This window comes from Sorex araneus, chromosome 6, assembly GCF_027595985.1.
Source record: "Sorex araneus isolate mSorAra2 chromosome 6, mSorAra2.pri, whole genome shotgun sequence".
NCBI classification, from domain to species: Eukaryota; Metazoa; Chordata; class Mammalia; order Eulipotyphla; family Soricidae; genus Sorex; species Sorex araneus.
In genome coordinates, this window is record NC_073307.1 from 157,186,041 (window position 1) to 157,204,019 (window position 17,979).

The following is a 17,979-nucleotide window of genomic DNA, read 5'->3' on the forward strand; positions in this document are numbered from 1 at the left end:
CTGTCTGAATACTTTCGGTAGTTTGCCGGGCTCTCTAAGAGGGACAGAGGAATCCATCCTAGGTCGGCCACATGCAAGGCAAATGCCTTCCCTGCTGTGCTATCGCTCCAGTCTCATATATACACTATAGTTTTATAATTTAAAACAGAGGAAGAAAATCCTCTCATCTGCTTTCATAGGATTATTTTGGATATTCAGGGAGAACATGGGATGCCTTTCACTCTTCTGCTATACTGATTCCCAGATGCTCAATTTTGAGGTGAGGTAGCACAATTGGAATGGGACAGAAAGTCTTTCTCTATTATTAGGCACAAAACAAGGTTATTCACTCTCACCACTATTATTCAAACATAATATTTGAAGTCTTGACACAGAAAGCAGACAAGAAATATGTATTAATGTTATCCAGATTGGAAAAAGGTCAAACTATCACATTTTGCTAATTACATAATACATACTTGGAAAACCTGACTATTCTGCCAAAAAAAATTCAAGAAACAGTAAACTTTTACAGTAAAGTGGCAGGCTACAAAATCAATGTAAACAAATCCATTGCATTTCTATAAGCAAACAATAAAGTAGAAGAAAGAGGGGCTGGGGAAAAGATATAATCTCTTCTCTGACTGGAGTACTATTCATTGGGTAAACACCACAATATCTTTATGTATTAATCTTTGTTAAGCATCTATGTTGTCTCCAGATCATGGCTATTATAAATAATACTAGGATGAAAAAGATATTTTAAACATACTTATTATTATCAGTCTAATTTTTGAAGTACCAATGCTGATTCTTTCAAATGGTAAGTGAATGAGTCAGAATTTAACTCATATTGACTCGTACCAATATCTATGGTTGAAACCAAAATAACTCATGCATTTATAAGTGTCATCAGTGTTTCTGTGGCCCTCATTGCTTTGATATTTTTACCTATGCTAAATACATTATGCATGGGTACCTCAAAGAGCTGCAGTGATGATTTGATGATTTTTAAGGTCTGGAAGAGAAGGTAATGTAAGTACAAAGTACATAAACTATCAGTTGGTAAACAGGGAAATATTTACATATTAAATCCATTGCTATCCTTTTTACAAGCTATCTATATCATACTCGGAAAATCTTTTAACTTCATTGATTTTAGATTCCACACCCAGAAATTGAACGTGCTAGATCACATGATCTAGCTCTGTCATTTCTAATGACTACCAGTTCATTAAAATAAAACATACAATTAAGAGTTTAGATAGGACCATGAGGGACGATGGGAATTGAATCAGAAGGGACATGGAAAAAGATGTTGAAATTAGTCAAAAACTCTATGGCAACCATGACTACAGAGAACAAGTATCTGGAGGGTTTTCTCTGGCTGTCTTTTCTCCTTTCACCTCCACTTAATATCACATTTAAAAGTACCCCTCATCTATGGGCACCTTTATTGTTGTGGCTGATTTTTTTTTAATTGCTTGACCATGAAAAGACCCTTCTTAGAGGAAAATAGGGACCTTCCGGAAAATCCCTCTGGCAAAAACTCAATTCAACTTTTGCCAAGAATGTTGTCTTTGTGGAGCATCTGGATCAAGATGTGAAGGCAAGACTTAGAGATAACAGTGGATTCTGTGTTCTTTAAATAACAATTTGATCCTTCTAGTAGGACCTGAATGAAGCAAGGTTTATATTCTCACTCTCTCGCATCCTTCAAGCCTTCCATATTTCTCTTCTATATCCTACACTAGGGATCTTCCTGTCATTCTCCTTCCTTTCCCAAATTCTCAACCTTCAGTGAAACCTGGTCTAAAAGTTTTTGCTTTGTGATAAAGGGGGAGATGCTATATTCAAGTTCTGAAATTTCTTTTCTTTCTTTCTTTTTTTATTTTTTGCTTTTTGGATCACACCTGGCTATGCACAGGGGTTACTCCTGGCTCTGCACTCAGAAATTACTCCAGGCAATGCTCAGAGCACTATATGGGATGCTGGAAATTGAACCCAGGTCGGCCACATGCAAGGCAAATGACCCACCTGCTATGCTATTGCTCTAGCCCCCACTGAAATTTCTTAAGAATTTGACCTTTAATTCTCTTTCCTTCTAGCTTTTTATATGAAAAATAAAAATATAATTCAAAATCTAAAGAGATGATATAAAATCTAATAATTGTAAACCAAATAAAGTAATATATATTTTTTAATTCAGGGGACTTTACTAAGATAAAACATGTTTTTATCTTCATCCTAACTATATATATCACAAGTACCCTTTATTAGTTTTTCCTTTGAAATCTTTGTTTTTATTTAATAATAATTAATTGCAGTTCCTTTTCAATTAAAAATTTTGATGCAAAAATTTTGAGTAACTAAAGGCAAGCTAAGCAGTCTGTAATACAAAACAAAGTACTCACACACAATTCCACTGGACTTGAACATCTTTCAGGTAGTTCTTGATTGTCATCTTGAAGACACTAATATGGGGCACACAGATATCAGAAATGCACCACTCTAAGCAGTAATGGTTTGGTGAGTCTTTTGCTTTTAACCACCTTATATTCCATTGATCTTCATTGATCTTCATTCAGCAGCATGGATTTCTAAAACTACTGTTGAATCTGAACAAACTTGCAAATGACTAGGTTATAAGCAAATCAGATCTGCCTATATTTGGAAAAGGTTTTGACTAGCTAGATCTGTTAGCTGTCTAGCTAGTTAAAAATATTCAACTAAGTGAACCAGTTCAAGCAAATGGATGAGCAATGGGATGACAGTGATACAGTGATATAGTTTATATCCTATATATGAGAGCATAAAGTGCCTTATATTATTAGCATAATATCCTCAAGAGCTGTCAAAGATACATTAGAACTGAGGATTTCCTTTGTCATTCTAAAGTAATATTCCATTGCACATGCATACTGTTAATATATGTATACATACTTTTATGGTATACATGAATGTATTTTCATATATCTTAATTGTCCATATTTATGATAATTTCTTTGGTAATTGGGCCCTTAAGTTAATAAAATGACTTGTAAATAATGCTATAATTAGCATGAGTAGATATAATTCTGCATTTTTCCTTTCCTTTGGATATATACCTAGAAAAGGAATTAATTAATATGATAGTTCTATATTTAAATTTCTGAGGAACTTCCACATATATGATTTTGGTGACTGTACCAATTTACACTCTCACCAACAGTGCAAAAAGTTTTATGTATTTTCTAGGAGTTTATAATTAGCTTATATGTAATCCTAATTCATTTGGGACACGATCTAGTTTTTGTGCATGGAGTGACGTTCTTTTCTTCATCCACACATTCTTCAATTTTAGGCTCCCTGTAAAAATACTAGTTGACCACATGAGGATAATTTTATTTCTGAATTCTGATTTTGTTCCATTGGTTAATGTGTCTGGATTTATGCCAGGTCCAATTGTTTCTATTATTGTAATTTTGCAATACAAACTGAAATCAGTATGTATAGTGAATCCAACTTTATTCTCTCTCAAGATTGAATCATCTGTTCAGGATCTTTTGTGCTTATGTAAAAAATATATAGGATTGTTCTATTTCTGTGAAAATGTCATTACACTCTTGATTAGGGTTGCACTGAATCTATTATGTACTTTATTTATTTATTTATTTGCTTTTGGGTCACACCCGGCGATGCACAGGGGTCACTCCTGGCTCTGCACTCAGGAATTACCCCTGGCTGAGCTCAGGAGACCATATGGGATGCTGGGACTCGAACCCGGGTCGGCCGCATGCAAGGCAAACGCCCTACCCACTGAGCTATCACTCCAGCCCCTGAACCTATTATGTACTTTAAATCATGTGAATGATCTTAAAGTATGAATTATTTCCACCCTTGAATGTAAGATAAACTCTTATTATTTATATCTCTGCTTCCTTTTTCAAAGTCTAACAGCATTAGTTTCAGAGGTCATTAACCTCCTTGTTTAAATTTATTCCTAAGTATTTTATTGTGTTTGATGTCAATAAATGAAATTGTTCTCTTTTTTCAGATTATTCATGTCATTACAGAAACACCACTGATTTATACATATTGATTTTGTATCCTGCAAGTTTGTTAAATTAGATAGATCTAATAGTAGTTCCTGCAGTAGTTAGGATGTTTTACATGTCAAATCATGTTATCTACAATAGAGACTATTTTAATTATTTATTTACAATGCAAATGCTTTTCTCTTTATGTTGTTTACATTGATTAAGACTTAATTTTCTATAATATAGGTGAGATTGATCACCTCTGTCTTTTTCCCGATCTTAAATGAAAAGTTTCAAATCTTTTACCATTGATTAGACTGGATGTTAACTTACTAGATACTTTTATTATTTTGAAATAAGTTCTAACATGCTAAATTTTCGGAGGCTTTTCATGTGTCATGAATATTGTCAAATGCATTCAGTGTATCTGATAAGGGAATTATGTGTTTTATGTTTTATCTATCAATGTGATTATCATATTCATTTATTTTTACATGTTGAATTATTTCATCCCAGAGTGAATTCTCCTTGATCTTAGTGTAGTAGTCCTTTAAAGTGCTAGTGAAATCAGTTTTCTGATTTTGTTGGGAATTTTGAAATCTGTAATAATGAGGGATATTGTCTTTAAAACTAAAGACTTTGGTGCAAGTGTCTATATCTGACTTTGACATTCAGTTCAATGGCCTTTAACAGGCCATTATGCTGACCTTGTTTTAATACATTCATCCTTACTCAATTTTTGGCAAGACAGAAATTCGATGTGAATTCTTATCTTAATACTTAGTATAATTTACCACAAAGATATCTGTTCCAGAATTTTTTGCTCTTGATGTGAGATTTTGGTTACTGACCTAGTAGTCTTACTTGTTATTGATCTATGGAGATTTTATGCCTTCCTGATTGAGATTTGGGGCTCTATATTTCTTATTCTTTTGGTTTGGTTTAATTTGTTTTTGGACCTAGCAGAGCTCAGCACTTACTCCTGGCTCTATGCTCAGGGAAAACTCCTGGCAGGCTCTAAGTACCAGATGGGGTGCTGGGGAACAAACCCTGGTCAGCTGTGTGCCAGGCAAGTGCCTTAACCTCTGTACAATTTCTCTGGCACCCAAGTTCTCTATTTCTATGAATTTAGCTATTTTTTCTAGGTTATCAGGATTATTAAAACAACTGTTGATCAGAAAAGGCCCTTACGGCATGGTGCACTACCACAGCAGATACGGTGAGAGTTTAACTGCTTGCCTTCCGTTCCAATGTGGTCCTTCTCAGTCTCTGTTCCAGTCTTATGGCCATGTTCTAAGATTTTCACAATGATGTCATTATTTATGAATGACTGTTATTTGTTTTCCCGGTGAAGAAAATTAGGTCAGATTGACCTATATACTCTCTTAATGATGTCTCTCAGAGCTAAACCTCTTAATCACAGTACTATATTGTTTCTTAACAAGAAAAATATTCTAAAATTGAGACAATAGTTGGGATCAGTAGACCAATAGACTAGGAGTTGAACTAGTCTTCTTTTGGGAATGTTCACATGAAATTTTCCCAAAAATTATCTAATAACATATGGTACATAAATGTGTAACCCAAGAAAGTATTATCAGCAATATCAATTTTGATATAATTGTCCAAGCCATTTGGACATGGTATGTTAAATATATTTGTGAAAATGTTTGAGAAGTTAATATAAACTTTCTAAAGACTCTGACAAGTAAAGAAGAAATATTTAAAAACTTTCTAGATGATCATTTGGGAGAGGAGTTATTTTATATTTATCCTGAAGTATTGCCATTTAGGTTTCAATATTAAAAGGGAGTAGTTATTTATATATTAAATTGTTATAAGTCTTTTAAATGTCATTTATTTTTGTCAATCATCTCTACCTTATTTTAGCAGTGATAGGATGTCGCTTTTTAAACTTATCTATTAAAAGTATAGATATTTTAATTTCCATTAGACTATGAAATAATTGAGAACCTGAAGCACTAAGAAGTACTTTGAAACAGTCAAGATGAAAAGTTGGGGTACATCCATTAGGTCAGTGTAACATTTAGCCTTTCCCAGTAATCAAAGAGGGGGAAAAGATGGCACACGGGAAAATTATAATGCTATCATTCCTCCTGAGTCACTAATATATTCTTTTGTCATTTTTATGATTTTAGGAGCATCAGCCCAGTGACAGGTGGAAATAATATTACAGAAATCACTGTGTTCATCTTCTTAGGATTCTCAGATTTCCCCAAATTCTTAGCAGTTCTCTTCGTTGTATTTCTATTCATCTATATTTCCACTCTGACTTGGAATCTGTGCCTTATTGTACTAATAAGAACGAACGCCCACCTTCACACCCCCATGTACTTCTTCCTCAGTAATTTGTCCTTTATAGATATCTGCTATGTGACCTCTACGGCTCCTAAGATGCTCTCTGGATTTTTCCAGGAGCAGCCAACTATCACCTTCGTGGGTTGTGCTGTTCAGTACTTTGTCTTTTCAACCATGGGACTGACTGAGTCTTGTCTTATGACAGCCATGGCTTATGACCGCTATGCTGCCATTTGTAATCCACTTCTCTACTCATCAATCATGTCACCCACCCTTTGTGTGAGGATGGTGTTGGGATCCTATCTGGCTGCGCTCTCTGGTTCTGTATCCCAATTGTGTGCCATACTTCAGCTCCATTTCTGTGGTCCCAATCTCATCCATCACTTCTTCTGTGACATGCCCCAATTGTTAATCTTGTCCTGCACGGACACTTTCTTTGTACAACTCATGTTGGCTATATTATCAATGATTTTTGGGATAACAAATGTTGTACTTATCATGATATCCTACATCTATATTGTCCTCTCCATCTTAAAGATCACTTCAGCTAGAGGCAGAGCCAAGGCTTTCAATACCTGTGCTTCTCACCTGACAGCCGTCACTCTCTTTTACACCTCAGCTATCTTTGTCTACTTGAGTTCCAGCACCGGAAGTTCCTCAGCCTTTGACAGATTCGCATCAGTGTTCTATACTGTGTTGATCCCCATGTTGAATCCTTTGATTTACAGCTTAAGAAACCGAGAAATAAAAGATGCCATGAAAAAGTTTCCAAAGAAAAGGTATTGCTGAGGTCACATATCTGGTCTTTCAGAATTCCTTAGTCAACAAAAATATACACATGAATGTACCGTCGCACAATTCAGATGCCTTTGGATAAAGAAGATTCTAACACAAATAATATGCTAAAGTGGACGCAGATCTCAGTCAGTGCCACACAAACATCATAGCCCTCATTCGTGACTTTCATTATTTTAAAACTACATGAGGATGTATTAATCTTCCAGAAAACGTTTGTGGGAATCTGCGGTTTAGAAATGAGTTGCTTCTGTTTCTGAGGTTGATCTTTGTTCACTCTCAAATATCTGATACTGATACCTGACAAAGGTACCAGGTGATAAAACCCTTGCTACTTAAGATGCAACATAACTCAGACATGTTTGTGATTGCTGTATGCACTGTTACTTGAATGAGAATAAATTGTTATGGGAGATATGTTTTAGACCAAAAAAATTATTCATTTGACTTAGTGTTTCCTGGGAAAATCAGTGTCAATATATAATATTTGTCTAAGACCTCTTCAAGTCCTAATCATTTTACATGGTTTCAGCTACATCCTACTCTCCATCAGGGTAAGATGTGTACATTTCACTAGTGTACATTTCCCAGCAATGTTCAGTTTCCCTCCTGCCCCCACCCACCACCTCACCACCTGCCTCTATGGGCAAATATTCTCTCCTCTCTCATTCTCTCTCTCTCTCTCTCTCTCTCTCTCTCTCTCTCTCTCTCTCTCTCCCTCTCTCTCTCTCTCTCTTTCCTCTTGGGCATTATGGTTTTTCAACCCAGGTACTGAAAGCTTCTCATGTCTATCCCTTTACCTCCTTTCAGCACTCAGTTCTTGTTCAGAGTGATCATTTCCAACTATCATTGTCGTAGTAGTTACTTCTCTTTCCTAACTGCTCTCCCCAACCTCTTACTGGTGGCAAACTTCCAACCATGGATCAGTTCTCCTGACCCTCATTTCTACTGTCCTTGAGAATGTTGATTTGAAGAACAAAGAGGAGTTATGGGATCCCATCACTGACTTATAATTAAGTTTCTTGCATCTAGTGTCCAGTGGTAACCTCTGATTTTAGAATACGCAAATTTCACGGCATAGCTAACAGTTTCTGATATTGTATGACTTAAAACATCCCATTACATGTTGAAAATATAGCCTGTTTGGCATGGGGAGTTGGATCACACTAATCATTTCTGATAATTCAAGAAATCAACTCTGTTTATTATGAGGAAACTTTCCTCAGAGGTCTCTGTAATAAATGAATAATAGAACATTCAATATTGCAGACTATGAAAAACTGATATGCCCACTTTCCTATTGTCTAGTCAATATTTTCTGTGCTAGAGATTTGTAATTAGATGAAGTGATATAACTGACACAGTAGACTGGCTAGATTTACTTTAATGCTATTTCCTGGAACCTCAAGATTTCCCAGGAGAGGAAATAGATACTGGAATAAACAAGGTCTTCAACTCTGACCAGCTTTTGCCGTCTAAAGAGGATAAAAAGTCGTGATCCTTGAGGTCTGGTTTAAAAGAGAGCAGAGTGTGCAGCCACATTGACTACTTAATTCCAGATTTTCCAGTTTTGAACTAATATACAGCAGATGCAATTACAGTTCCATATTATCCTTTGTGATTTATTCGATTTTAAAATCTTTTAAGGTCTCAAATTTACGAGTCACATAAATTATCCTGCTTAATTAAAGACTATAAGAGCTATTTGAAGCCTTTGTCAAAACTTTCATGGGTTTACATATGGAAAAGATTGAGAGGAAGGAGTTTTGGACTTCCGTGAGAAAATGTGTGGGCTTAAAGTCAAGAAAATAATGTAATATGAACAAAAGTTGTATGATTACTTCGACCAAGTTAGGCATGATCTATGATGCATTGTCTTGAATATGAATGAATGTGTGATAATTGTATTTCTGAAGGGAGAGATGCGGGCTAAGACAGATTTTTGCTTGTTTATAATACAGTGTTGCTGCTTATAATTATGATGTGCTTTAGAGAAAATACAAACATTGGGAAAATCCATTTTAAGGGTACAGGCTAATCAATAAAGAGGAGTAAGTTTTAGCAGTGTTTAAAAGAGTATGTTCGAGTGCACATCTTCTAAAAAATCATCCCAATTTTTCTGCTCCCAGATCTTAGTAACAACCATTTTTCTTTGTTTCTGTGAAAATGGAATTTTATATTTCATATATCAATTATATCATATGGTTTTGCCATTTTCTGTCCAGTTTAGCTCACTGAGTATAATGCTCTCAAGTTCTACACTAGTAGTAACAATTTTATAGCATTTTTTTCTCCTGTGGTTGAATGATACTATGTTACATACCACATCCTCATCCATTCATCCACTGGCAGTTCCTATATTTTAGCTACCACAAATAATGATACAATACATATAGGGGTACAGGTATATTTTAAATATCTTCTTTTCATTTTCTTTGATTATGTATTCAGAAGTCAAATTACTGAATTATGCACTATTTGAAGCAAACCATCTGATTTTCATAGTAACTAAACAATTTCTTCTTCCCCATAAATGAAATGTAAGGTCTTCTTTCTCCATATTGTGATCAAACTTTTTCATCTTTAGTTTTCTTGATGATAGACATTCTAACAGATGTGAAATTATATATCATTTTGGGGTTTGGGTTTGTTTGTTTTTTTTTTTTTTTTTGCTTTTTGGGTCACACCCGGCAATGCTCAGGGGTTACTTTTGGCTCATGCACTCAGAAATTACTCCTGGCAGTACGTGGGGGACCATATGGGATCCTGGGCATCGAACCCGAGTTGGTCACATGCAAGGCAAACACCCTATCTCCTGTGCAGTCACTCTAGCCCATTATTTTGGTTTTGATTTTAATTTCTCTAATGGCCAGTGACATGGATCATCTCTTTGGTCTTGTTGACCATTTAGATGTCCACTTTAGGAAAATATACATTGGGTTCCTCTGTCTATTATTAAGTTGGATTGTTTCGCTTTTTGTTTGTGTTATTTGTTTTGAATTGGAAAACTTCTTTATATAGTTTGGTTATTACCCCTTAAATGGAAAATGGCTCACAAATATTTTTTCTAATTTCTATTTTGTTATTTTTACTGTTGTCAATTTTTTAAATCAACATCTTGTATTTTGGGGTACAGAGGTTTAGTACAGTTGGTAGGGTGCTTGCCTAACATGTGACCAACCTGAGTTTGATCCCTAGGACCCTATATTGTTCCCCAGACCTGATGAGAGTGATCTCTGAGCACAGAGCCAGGGGTAAACCCTGAGAACCATCAGTTGTGGTACAAAAAACCAAAATCTTGTATTTTGCACTAGTATGATTTTACAGCACCAACGTCCCCAGTTTTCCTTCCATCCCCTCAAACCCCCTCAAATCCCCCCACCACAACCTACCTCCATGGCATGCACCTCTCTGTCTCTCTCTCTCTCTTTCTCTCTCTCTCTCTCACACACACACACTAGCTTGCTCACTCGCTCGTTCTCATTTTAGGCATATATATATATATTTTTTTATTAAAGAACCACAATTGACAAAGTCATTAATAGTTGAGTTCTAGACAGATAATGTTCTAGTGTTTTTTGAAGTGAATACCTTGGAATGGAATTACTGAGTCATATGATAATCCATTTTTATGGAATTACCGAATCATACAATAATTCTATTTTTAATTTTTGCATAACCTGTTAGCTATAAAAGTTGAGCCAGTTTATATTTCCATTAACACTAAATAAGAGTCTCTTATTCTCCCCATCCATCTCAGAAAAGTTTGTTTTTAACTTTTAATTTGTAGGTTATTCTTACTGGTGTGAGGTGATATCACATTACCATGTTGATTTGCAATTCCCTGACAATCAGTAATGTGATAAGAATATTTTCATGTGTCTGTGGACATATGCATCTTTTCCCATTTTGTTTGTATTTTTGTTTCAAGGGCTGTTCTGGCTATGCATTTAGGGATCACTCCTAGTGGGGTTTGGATTGTATGTGGTGCCAGAGATTGAATCTGGGTTAACCTTCCCAAGTGCCTTACCCACTGTAGTCTCTCTTTGGTCCATCTTTAGCTATATGTTTTCTTTGAAGATATATCTCCTCTTTTCTTGAAATGTCATTGTGTATATTTTGTGATTGAGTTTTATGTGTCCCGTGTCTTTAGTATTGATGTGCAAATTCTCTTTTTGTTTTAATGATAGTTGCTATCATTGTGAAGAAACATTGTATTTTGATGTAATCCTATTTGGTTTTTTTTTCTTTTTTCTTGCCAGTGGAGTGAAACCACCAAAGACAACATTCAAGAAAATATCACAAAGAGTGTTTTGCCCATTTTCTTGATTGTGTTTTGTGGGCTTGGTTTAACATTTATATCATTAATGAGTTTTTTAATTGACTTTTTTACCTAACCTGAGACATGGTCCAGTTTCATTCTTTAGTGCATGACTGTCCAGTTTTCTCAGTGCCATTTGTTGTAAAAAAACCTTTTTCTTCTTCATTTTTATGTCCTGGCTCTTTGGAATAAATTAATTGTCCATCCATCTGACAGTTTATTTCTAGACCAAGCTCTCAATTCTTTTCCACCAATCTAAATGTCTGTTTTTATTCCAAGTTCAAGCTGTTTTGAGTGCTATCATGGTAGTATAGTTAAAAGCCAGGGACCGTCTACTCCAGATGGAATCCTGGCGACCAAGAGCTTCCACAAGCAAGGCCCAGGTATGCAGGTTCCAGGATTAAATCTCTATGGCCCATGGTGGCAGACATGCTGAGCCGTCCCTCCCCGGTTCCCTACTCGCTCACTGGCCTGGCTGTCAGCCCACAATGTGCCTCTGGGCACCACCTTGGCTCACTAACAGCCCTGGTCCAGAGAGGCCCAGTTGAATCCCAAAATGGGTTAGTGCCCCACAGAAATGTCTCCAGAAGCCAACCATTTACAATCTAGGATTCCAGAAGTGCCAGCCACCGCACCCAAGATTTTCAAAGTGAGCAATGTATAATAAATGATCTATTATCTGCATCATGGGCTGGAGCGATAGCACAGCAGTTGGGCGTTCTCCTTTCACGCGGCCGACCTGAGTTCGATTCCTCCGCCCCTCTCAGAGAGCCTGGCAAGCTACCAAGAGTGTGAGCCCTCGTAGCAGAGCCTGGCAAGCTACCCGTGCATATTAAATATGCCAAAAACAGTAACAATAAGTCTCTCAATGAGAGACGTTACTGGTGCCCGCTCGAACAAATCGATGAGCAACAGGATGACAGTGACAGTGACACATCTGCATCTGCCCCTGACAGGCAGGCTTGAACGGTGGTGGGAAAATTCGAGGAAAACATAATGGCCAAAAGCAGAGAGAGAGAGAGTATTGGGGAAATTGCCTGCCATGGACGCAGGGTGAGGACTGGGATGAGGGTGGGGATATATACTGGGGACACTGGTGGTGGAAAGTGTGCACTGGTGGAGGGATGGGTGTTCGATCATTGTACGGCTGAATCTTGAACATGGAAGCTTTGTAATTGTATCTCACGGTGATTCAATTAAAAAAAAAAGTAATGTGGAGTTCATGTCCAATTCAATCAGCTGAATCAATGACTGAATAAAAAGCAGTACTCCTACATTAAAAAAAAAAAGCCAGGGACTGTGATGTGCCCCATGTTCATTTCTCTCAGGATTGTTTTGCCAATTTAAGGAGTTTTGTGATTCTATAAAATTTTGGTAATGTTTGTTCTATGACCTTGAAAATGCCATTGTAAATTTGATTTAGGATTTTATTAATTGCATAATGCTTTGAGTAGATAGACTTTTAAGCAATACTAATTTTTAAGCAATACTAATCTTTTCATCTATCAGCTTGAAAAACTTTTACGTATTTGTTATATTCTATTCTTTTGTATAGTATATTCTTTGTATAATTTTTTTCCTCTTTTAAGCTGATTCTTAGGCCAGGGCCAGAGTGATAGTACAGCTGATATAGGGAATTGATCCTTCTCGAAGCAGATCCGGGTTTGATCCTGGGAATCCCCTATGTTCCCAGAGCACTGCCAGCAGAGCCAGGAGTAACCCCTGAGCACCTCTGGGTATAACTCAAAACAAACAAACAAACAAAAAAGATTCTTAGGAATTAATTTTTGTTGATACAATTGCAATTAGAATTATGTTATTCATTTCTTTCTTTTAAATTTTGTTGCTGGTATGTAGAAATGCGAAGCACTTTGTATGTCGATTTGTAACCTCCCACTTTGCTACATTTTATCATCATCATCATTATTATTATTATTATTATTATTATTATTTGCTTTTTTGGCTCACTCCTGGTGATATGCAGGGGTTACTCCTGGGTCATGCACTCGGGAATTACTCCTGGCAGTGCTCAGGGGACCATATGGGATTCTGGGAATCGAACCCAGGTCGACCGTTTGCAAGGCAAACACCCTCCCCGCTGTGCTATCGCTCCAGCCCCCATTTTATTATTTTTATTAGCTGCATATAATTAAGCCATTAGATTTTTCTATGCATGTTATCATATCTGAAAATTATGATGATTGAGAGTTTGTTATTGTTTTGGGACTACACCAGAATTCAGGGCTTACTCCTGGCTCTGTGTTCAGTAATCACTCCTGGCAGAGCACAGAAGTGATAGGGTCCCTGAAGATCAAACCTGGTGGGCCACATGTGAGATAAGCACCCTACCGGCTGCAAGATCTCTCCATGCCAAGATTTAAAAAACTTTTTTTCCAATTTGGGAAGCTTTGCTTTTTTTTTTTTATTTCCAAGTTTCTGTGTCTAATACTTCCACTACTATACTGAATAATAGTGGTGATCATAGACATACTTGTGTCTGATTTCTGAGGAAATATTTTTAGTTTTTCACTACTTAGTATGGTGTTAGTTGGCAGTTTGTTGTACATGTACAGCAAAAATAAATAAGTTAACAAATAAATAAATAAAAATGGACTTTCATTATTACCCAGTTATGCTGTTCTTATGTACTTCTATGAAGGCAATGAAACCGCCTTTATTTCAAAAATTACTTGCATCTATACATTGTAGCAGCATTATTCACGGCAGTCAAAACAAAGTATCAATTTAAACATCCATAATATTCATCTACAGGTGACTGGATAGAGGACTGGCTATATATATATATATATATATATATATATATGTGTGTGTGTGTGTGTGTGTGTGTGTGCAAGTGTGTATGTATATATATACACACACACACATATATATAGAATACTATACTGCCGAAAACAACCCGAGTGCCAGTGACAATTTAATATCTCAACATCCATGTAATTAACTACATTGTATTGAATATGTTACAGTAGTGATCATTCTAGCAAACGTATAAACTTTCAAAAAATTTTAAATGAAAATTTTCCATATATACAATGGAATACCACTGCAACTATAAGAAAAGATGAAGTCTTACCTTTTGCTACAACATGAATATAACTGGAGGGTGTAAAAATAAGCAAAAGAAGTTAAAAGGAGAAGGACAGATTCCAGATGATCTCATTCATGGTAGTATATAAAGAAACAAAGCCAAGGAACAGACAATGTCCAGTAAAAACAAACCCTCAGACTCTGACAACAGAATTGAGTTTATCCAATGAGAAAAAATCAAAAAGAAGGACCCCATGAGCTGAGATATTGACACATTGGTGATGGGTGTAATGTGTGACGCCGTATTCTTAAAACAAGAATTTTTATACTTATTAAACTATGCAACCTCATTATATTCAAAATCAAATCATGTCTTCTGAAGTAAAATGAATTTAACTTGAAGCGGTTATACTAAGTGTAATAATAAAGAATCGAGTGATAATCACTGAGTGAAAATATGGTGGTTAGAGTAGTAAAAGAAAAAGGGAAAAAATTAAAATAAAATTTTTAAAAAAAGGAAAAAGGGGTAGAAAGAATGAGTAGAAGAAGCCCAGCTGTAGGGTGTTTGCTTTGCACAAGGCTGACCTGGGTTCCATTCCTCCGCCCCTCTTGGAGAGCCCGGCAAGCTACCACCAGTATCTCGCCTGCACAGCAGAGCCTGGCAAGATACCTGTGGTGTATTTGATAAGCCAAAAACAGTAACAAGTCTCACAATGGAGACATTACTGGTGCCCGCTTGAGCAAATTGATGAGCAACGGGATGACAGTGATAGTAACAGAGATCAAGGCACTTGCCTGGTTTGCAACTGACCCTTGGGTCCATCCCTGGTATGCTTATGGATCCCTGGGCTACCAGAAGAAACTCCTGATCACAGAGCTAGGGGAGTATGCCTTGAGAATATGTAGGTATGGCCTAAAGCTCAAAGAATTTTTAAAATATAAGACAATAATTGGATATGGCAAAAATTAATTTAATTTAAATTTTGAATAGGATAGTATATGTATATTTTATAATAGAATTTGCAGTTTCTATTATAATTGTGTAGCAAAAGCAATAGTAAGTTCATATATTATATGGCCTCAACTTTAATCAAAGTATTACCATAAGTAATTTGGAAATCAACATAATAATAACATTACCAAGAATAAAATTCCAAGCATTACCATGCACTTTGCAAATATAGCTTCCTTTAAGTTCACCACAGTCCTATTAACTACTAACTACTATTATTCCAAATTCACTCTATTATCAACTTAATTTTACTGACTAAGTAATTGAGGCACAGATAGATTAAGTAAAAAAAGGATCAAGGTCACATAGCTCATAAGGAATTTTGTCAGAATTCAGCTTGGTTGGATTCAACCCAAGTTGAATTCTTGGGTTGAAATTCAAGGTTCAGGGCCCAATTTCATAATCACCAAATATACAGCGAAAGAAAATTGAAAGCATCAACTGTTGACTGACCACACAATCTGGTTTGCCTCACACAGTCTTAATTTTTATGTTTCTTGTCCTGACAGGACTATTAATAGTTCTACTTTCCATGACCCAAATTATCCAACAGGATGATCAATGCTATATTCACTCTGTTTGGAGAGTTTGTCTTAAATCTATGTTTCAAAAATTCCTGAAGGTAAAGATGAGCTTGATTCAACTAGGTCACGTGGGGGATCATGACAGTGTTTAGAAATGGAATCGACTGGGGACATACCTCTATTGTTTGCTCCATCCATCACTCTAGAGAATAATTTACAGATAATGGCGCCTTTCTGTTAATTGCCTCATCTAGCTATCTTCACTAAGGACCCCGCATTTAAGAGAATCTGTAGTTGGAATCACCTCTTCCAAATATGATACGGCTGCTAGAGTCATATTCAAAGTCTCAGAGCCCAGAGGATGCAAATTCCTCCATCCTGAACGCTCATATTCATGTTCGCGTGCTCTCACTCTCTAAAGAACTCTGTGCACTTCTGGCACTTCTGGTCATCCAGAGTGCAGTTAAGATTTGGGTCCAGAAGAAAGCAGCTGTGACGGAAGCATTCCCTCAAATTTGCCAAAACACTCCTGTCCAAGTATTAACAAAAATATCTAGGAGGGTAAAATCGCCACATGACAAATTTTCTTCCTCCCTCCCTCCCTCCCTCCCTCCCTCCCTCTCTCCCTTTCCTTCCTTCCTTCCACCCTTCTTTCTTTATTTCTTTCCTTCCTTCCATTTTTCCTTCCTTCCTTCCTCCTTTTCTCTTTTTCTGTCTTTCTTTCTTTTTCCTTTTGTTTTCTTTTGCATCCATATTTTGTAAACTCAACACAGAAACCTCATGTCTTCAAGGTTAATTGCTATATTTTTCTTTTTTGTAAATGTTCCTACAATAACCATGTTCCCTTTTCCCCATCCCTGTGAGATAACTTGAATTCATATATATATATATAAATTTGAATTTCTATATTATATATGTTCATAAATCCAAAATATAACAGAAACCAAGATATATGTGACAAAATAAAAAATGTAACAGGAATTTCTGACATCAGAAATTAGGTGGAGTAAGAAATGGATTACAGAGAAGTTTATGTAAGCAAAATAATGCTTTAACTTTTTATCACCAAATAATCCTATTCTTTCCCTGTAAGAGATTTTGGTCAAAATTAAAAGATGTAAAAGATTTTTAGTTGAAAAAACATTTAAGATATAATCAATATTTTTACTTATTATATCAACTGCTATTTTTGAGAGTTTATTATGTGAACTGCTCTCCATTGCATATACATACTTAAATAGGTCTTTACCAAAACCACAAAGTGATAATCATTTCCTTTTCACAGATAGAGAAATAGAAGGAGATGGTGTTATGTGCCAAAAATCATAAAATTAATAAATGGTGGGACTAAATATATTATTTCTCAGTAATTAATTTAATGTTCCATTTATATTCATCAGAGATAACTAAAACTTCTAGATTAATCTGAAGGAGAGTAGCAGAGAGAGGTGATGTAATATTACTACAGTTCAATTTTATAATATTATTTTTGCATAAATATATAACTTTCATAGCTTTGGGAAATATTAAAAATTATCCTCAGTGTCTATCTTTATAGGCCTGAAAAATGATAATCATAATAGTTGATGTAGTGGGTGTTTTACTTTCCAAACCTATTCATATATGTTTATAAATGTAAAAGAATCTTCAAATTTTAAATAATTATATATTTCATGAAATATATACAAAGCTAATGACTAGGAATATTCAGAGGAAAGAGAATACACTCTTTTATTTATTTATTTATTTATTTGCTTTTTGGGTCACACCCGGCAATGCACAGGGGTTACTCCTGGCTCTGCACTCAGGAATCTCCCCTGGCGGTGCTCAGGGCACCAGATGGGATGCTGGGATTCGAACCTGGGTCAACCGCGTGCTGGGCAAATGCCCTACCCGCTGTGCTATTCCTCCAGCCCCAGAATACACTCTTTTAATGCAACTTTTTAGCATGGTGTAATTGTT

General features: G+C 35.9%; 1 protein-coding gene across 1 annotated transcript; it reads left to right on the forward strand.

Annotated features, from left to right (window-relative positions):
* Positions 1–1,284: 1,284 nt before the first annotated feature.
* Positions 1,285–7,106, forward strand: LOC129406048 (olfactory receptor 5AN1-like). Its single transcript, XM_055143793.1, has 3 exons — positions 1,285–1,344; positions 5,144–5,217; positions 6,158–7,106. The coding sequence occupies exons 1-3, from the start codon at positions 1,285–1,287 to the stop codon at positions 7,104–7,106; spliced, it is 1,083 nt and encodes a 360-aa protein (XP_054999768.1).
* The last annotated feature ends 10,873 nt before the right edge of the window (positions 7,107–17,979 follow it).

Coding starts and splice junctions, on each gene's coding strand:
- LOC129406048 (XM_055143793.1), top strand. CDS start 1,285: ATGGAAAAAGATGTTGAAATTAGTCAAAAACTCTATGGCAACCATGAC. Junction 1,345..5,143: donor ACCATGACTACAGAGAACAA/GTATCTGGAGGG, acceptor TATTTTTTCTAG/GTTATCAGGATTATTAAAAC. Junction 5,218..6,157: donor GCACTACCACAGCAGATACG/GTGAGAGTTTAA, acceptor TTATGATTTTAG/GAGCATCAGCCCAGTGACAG.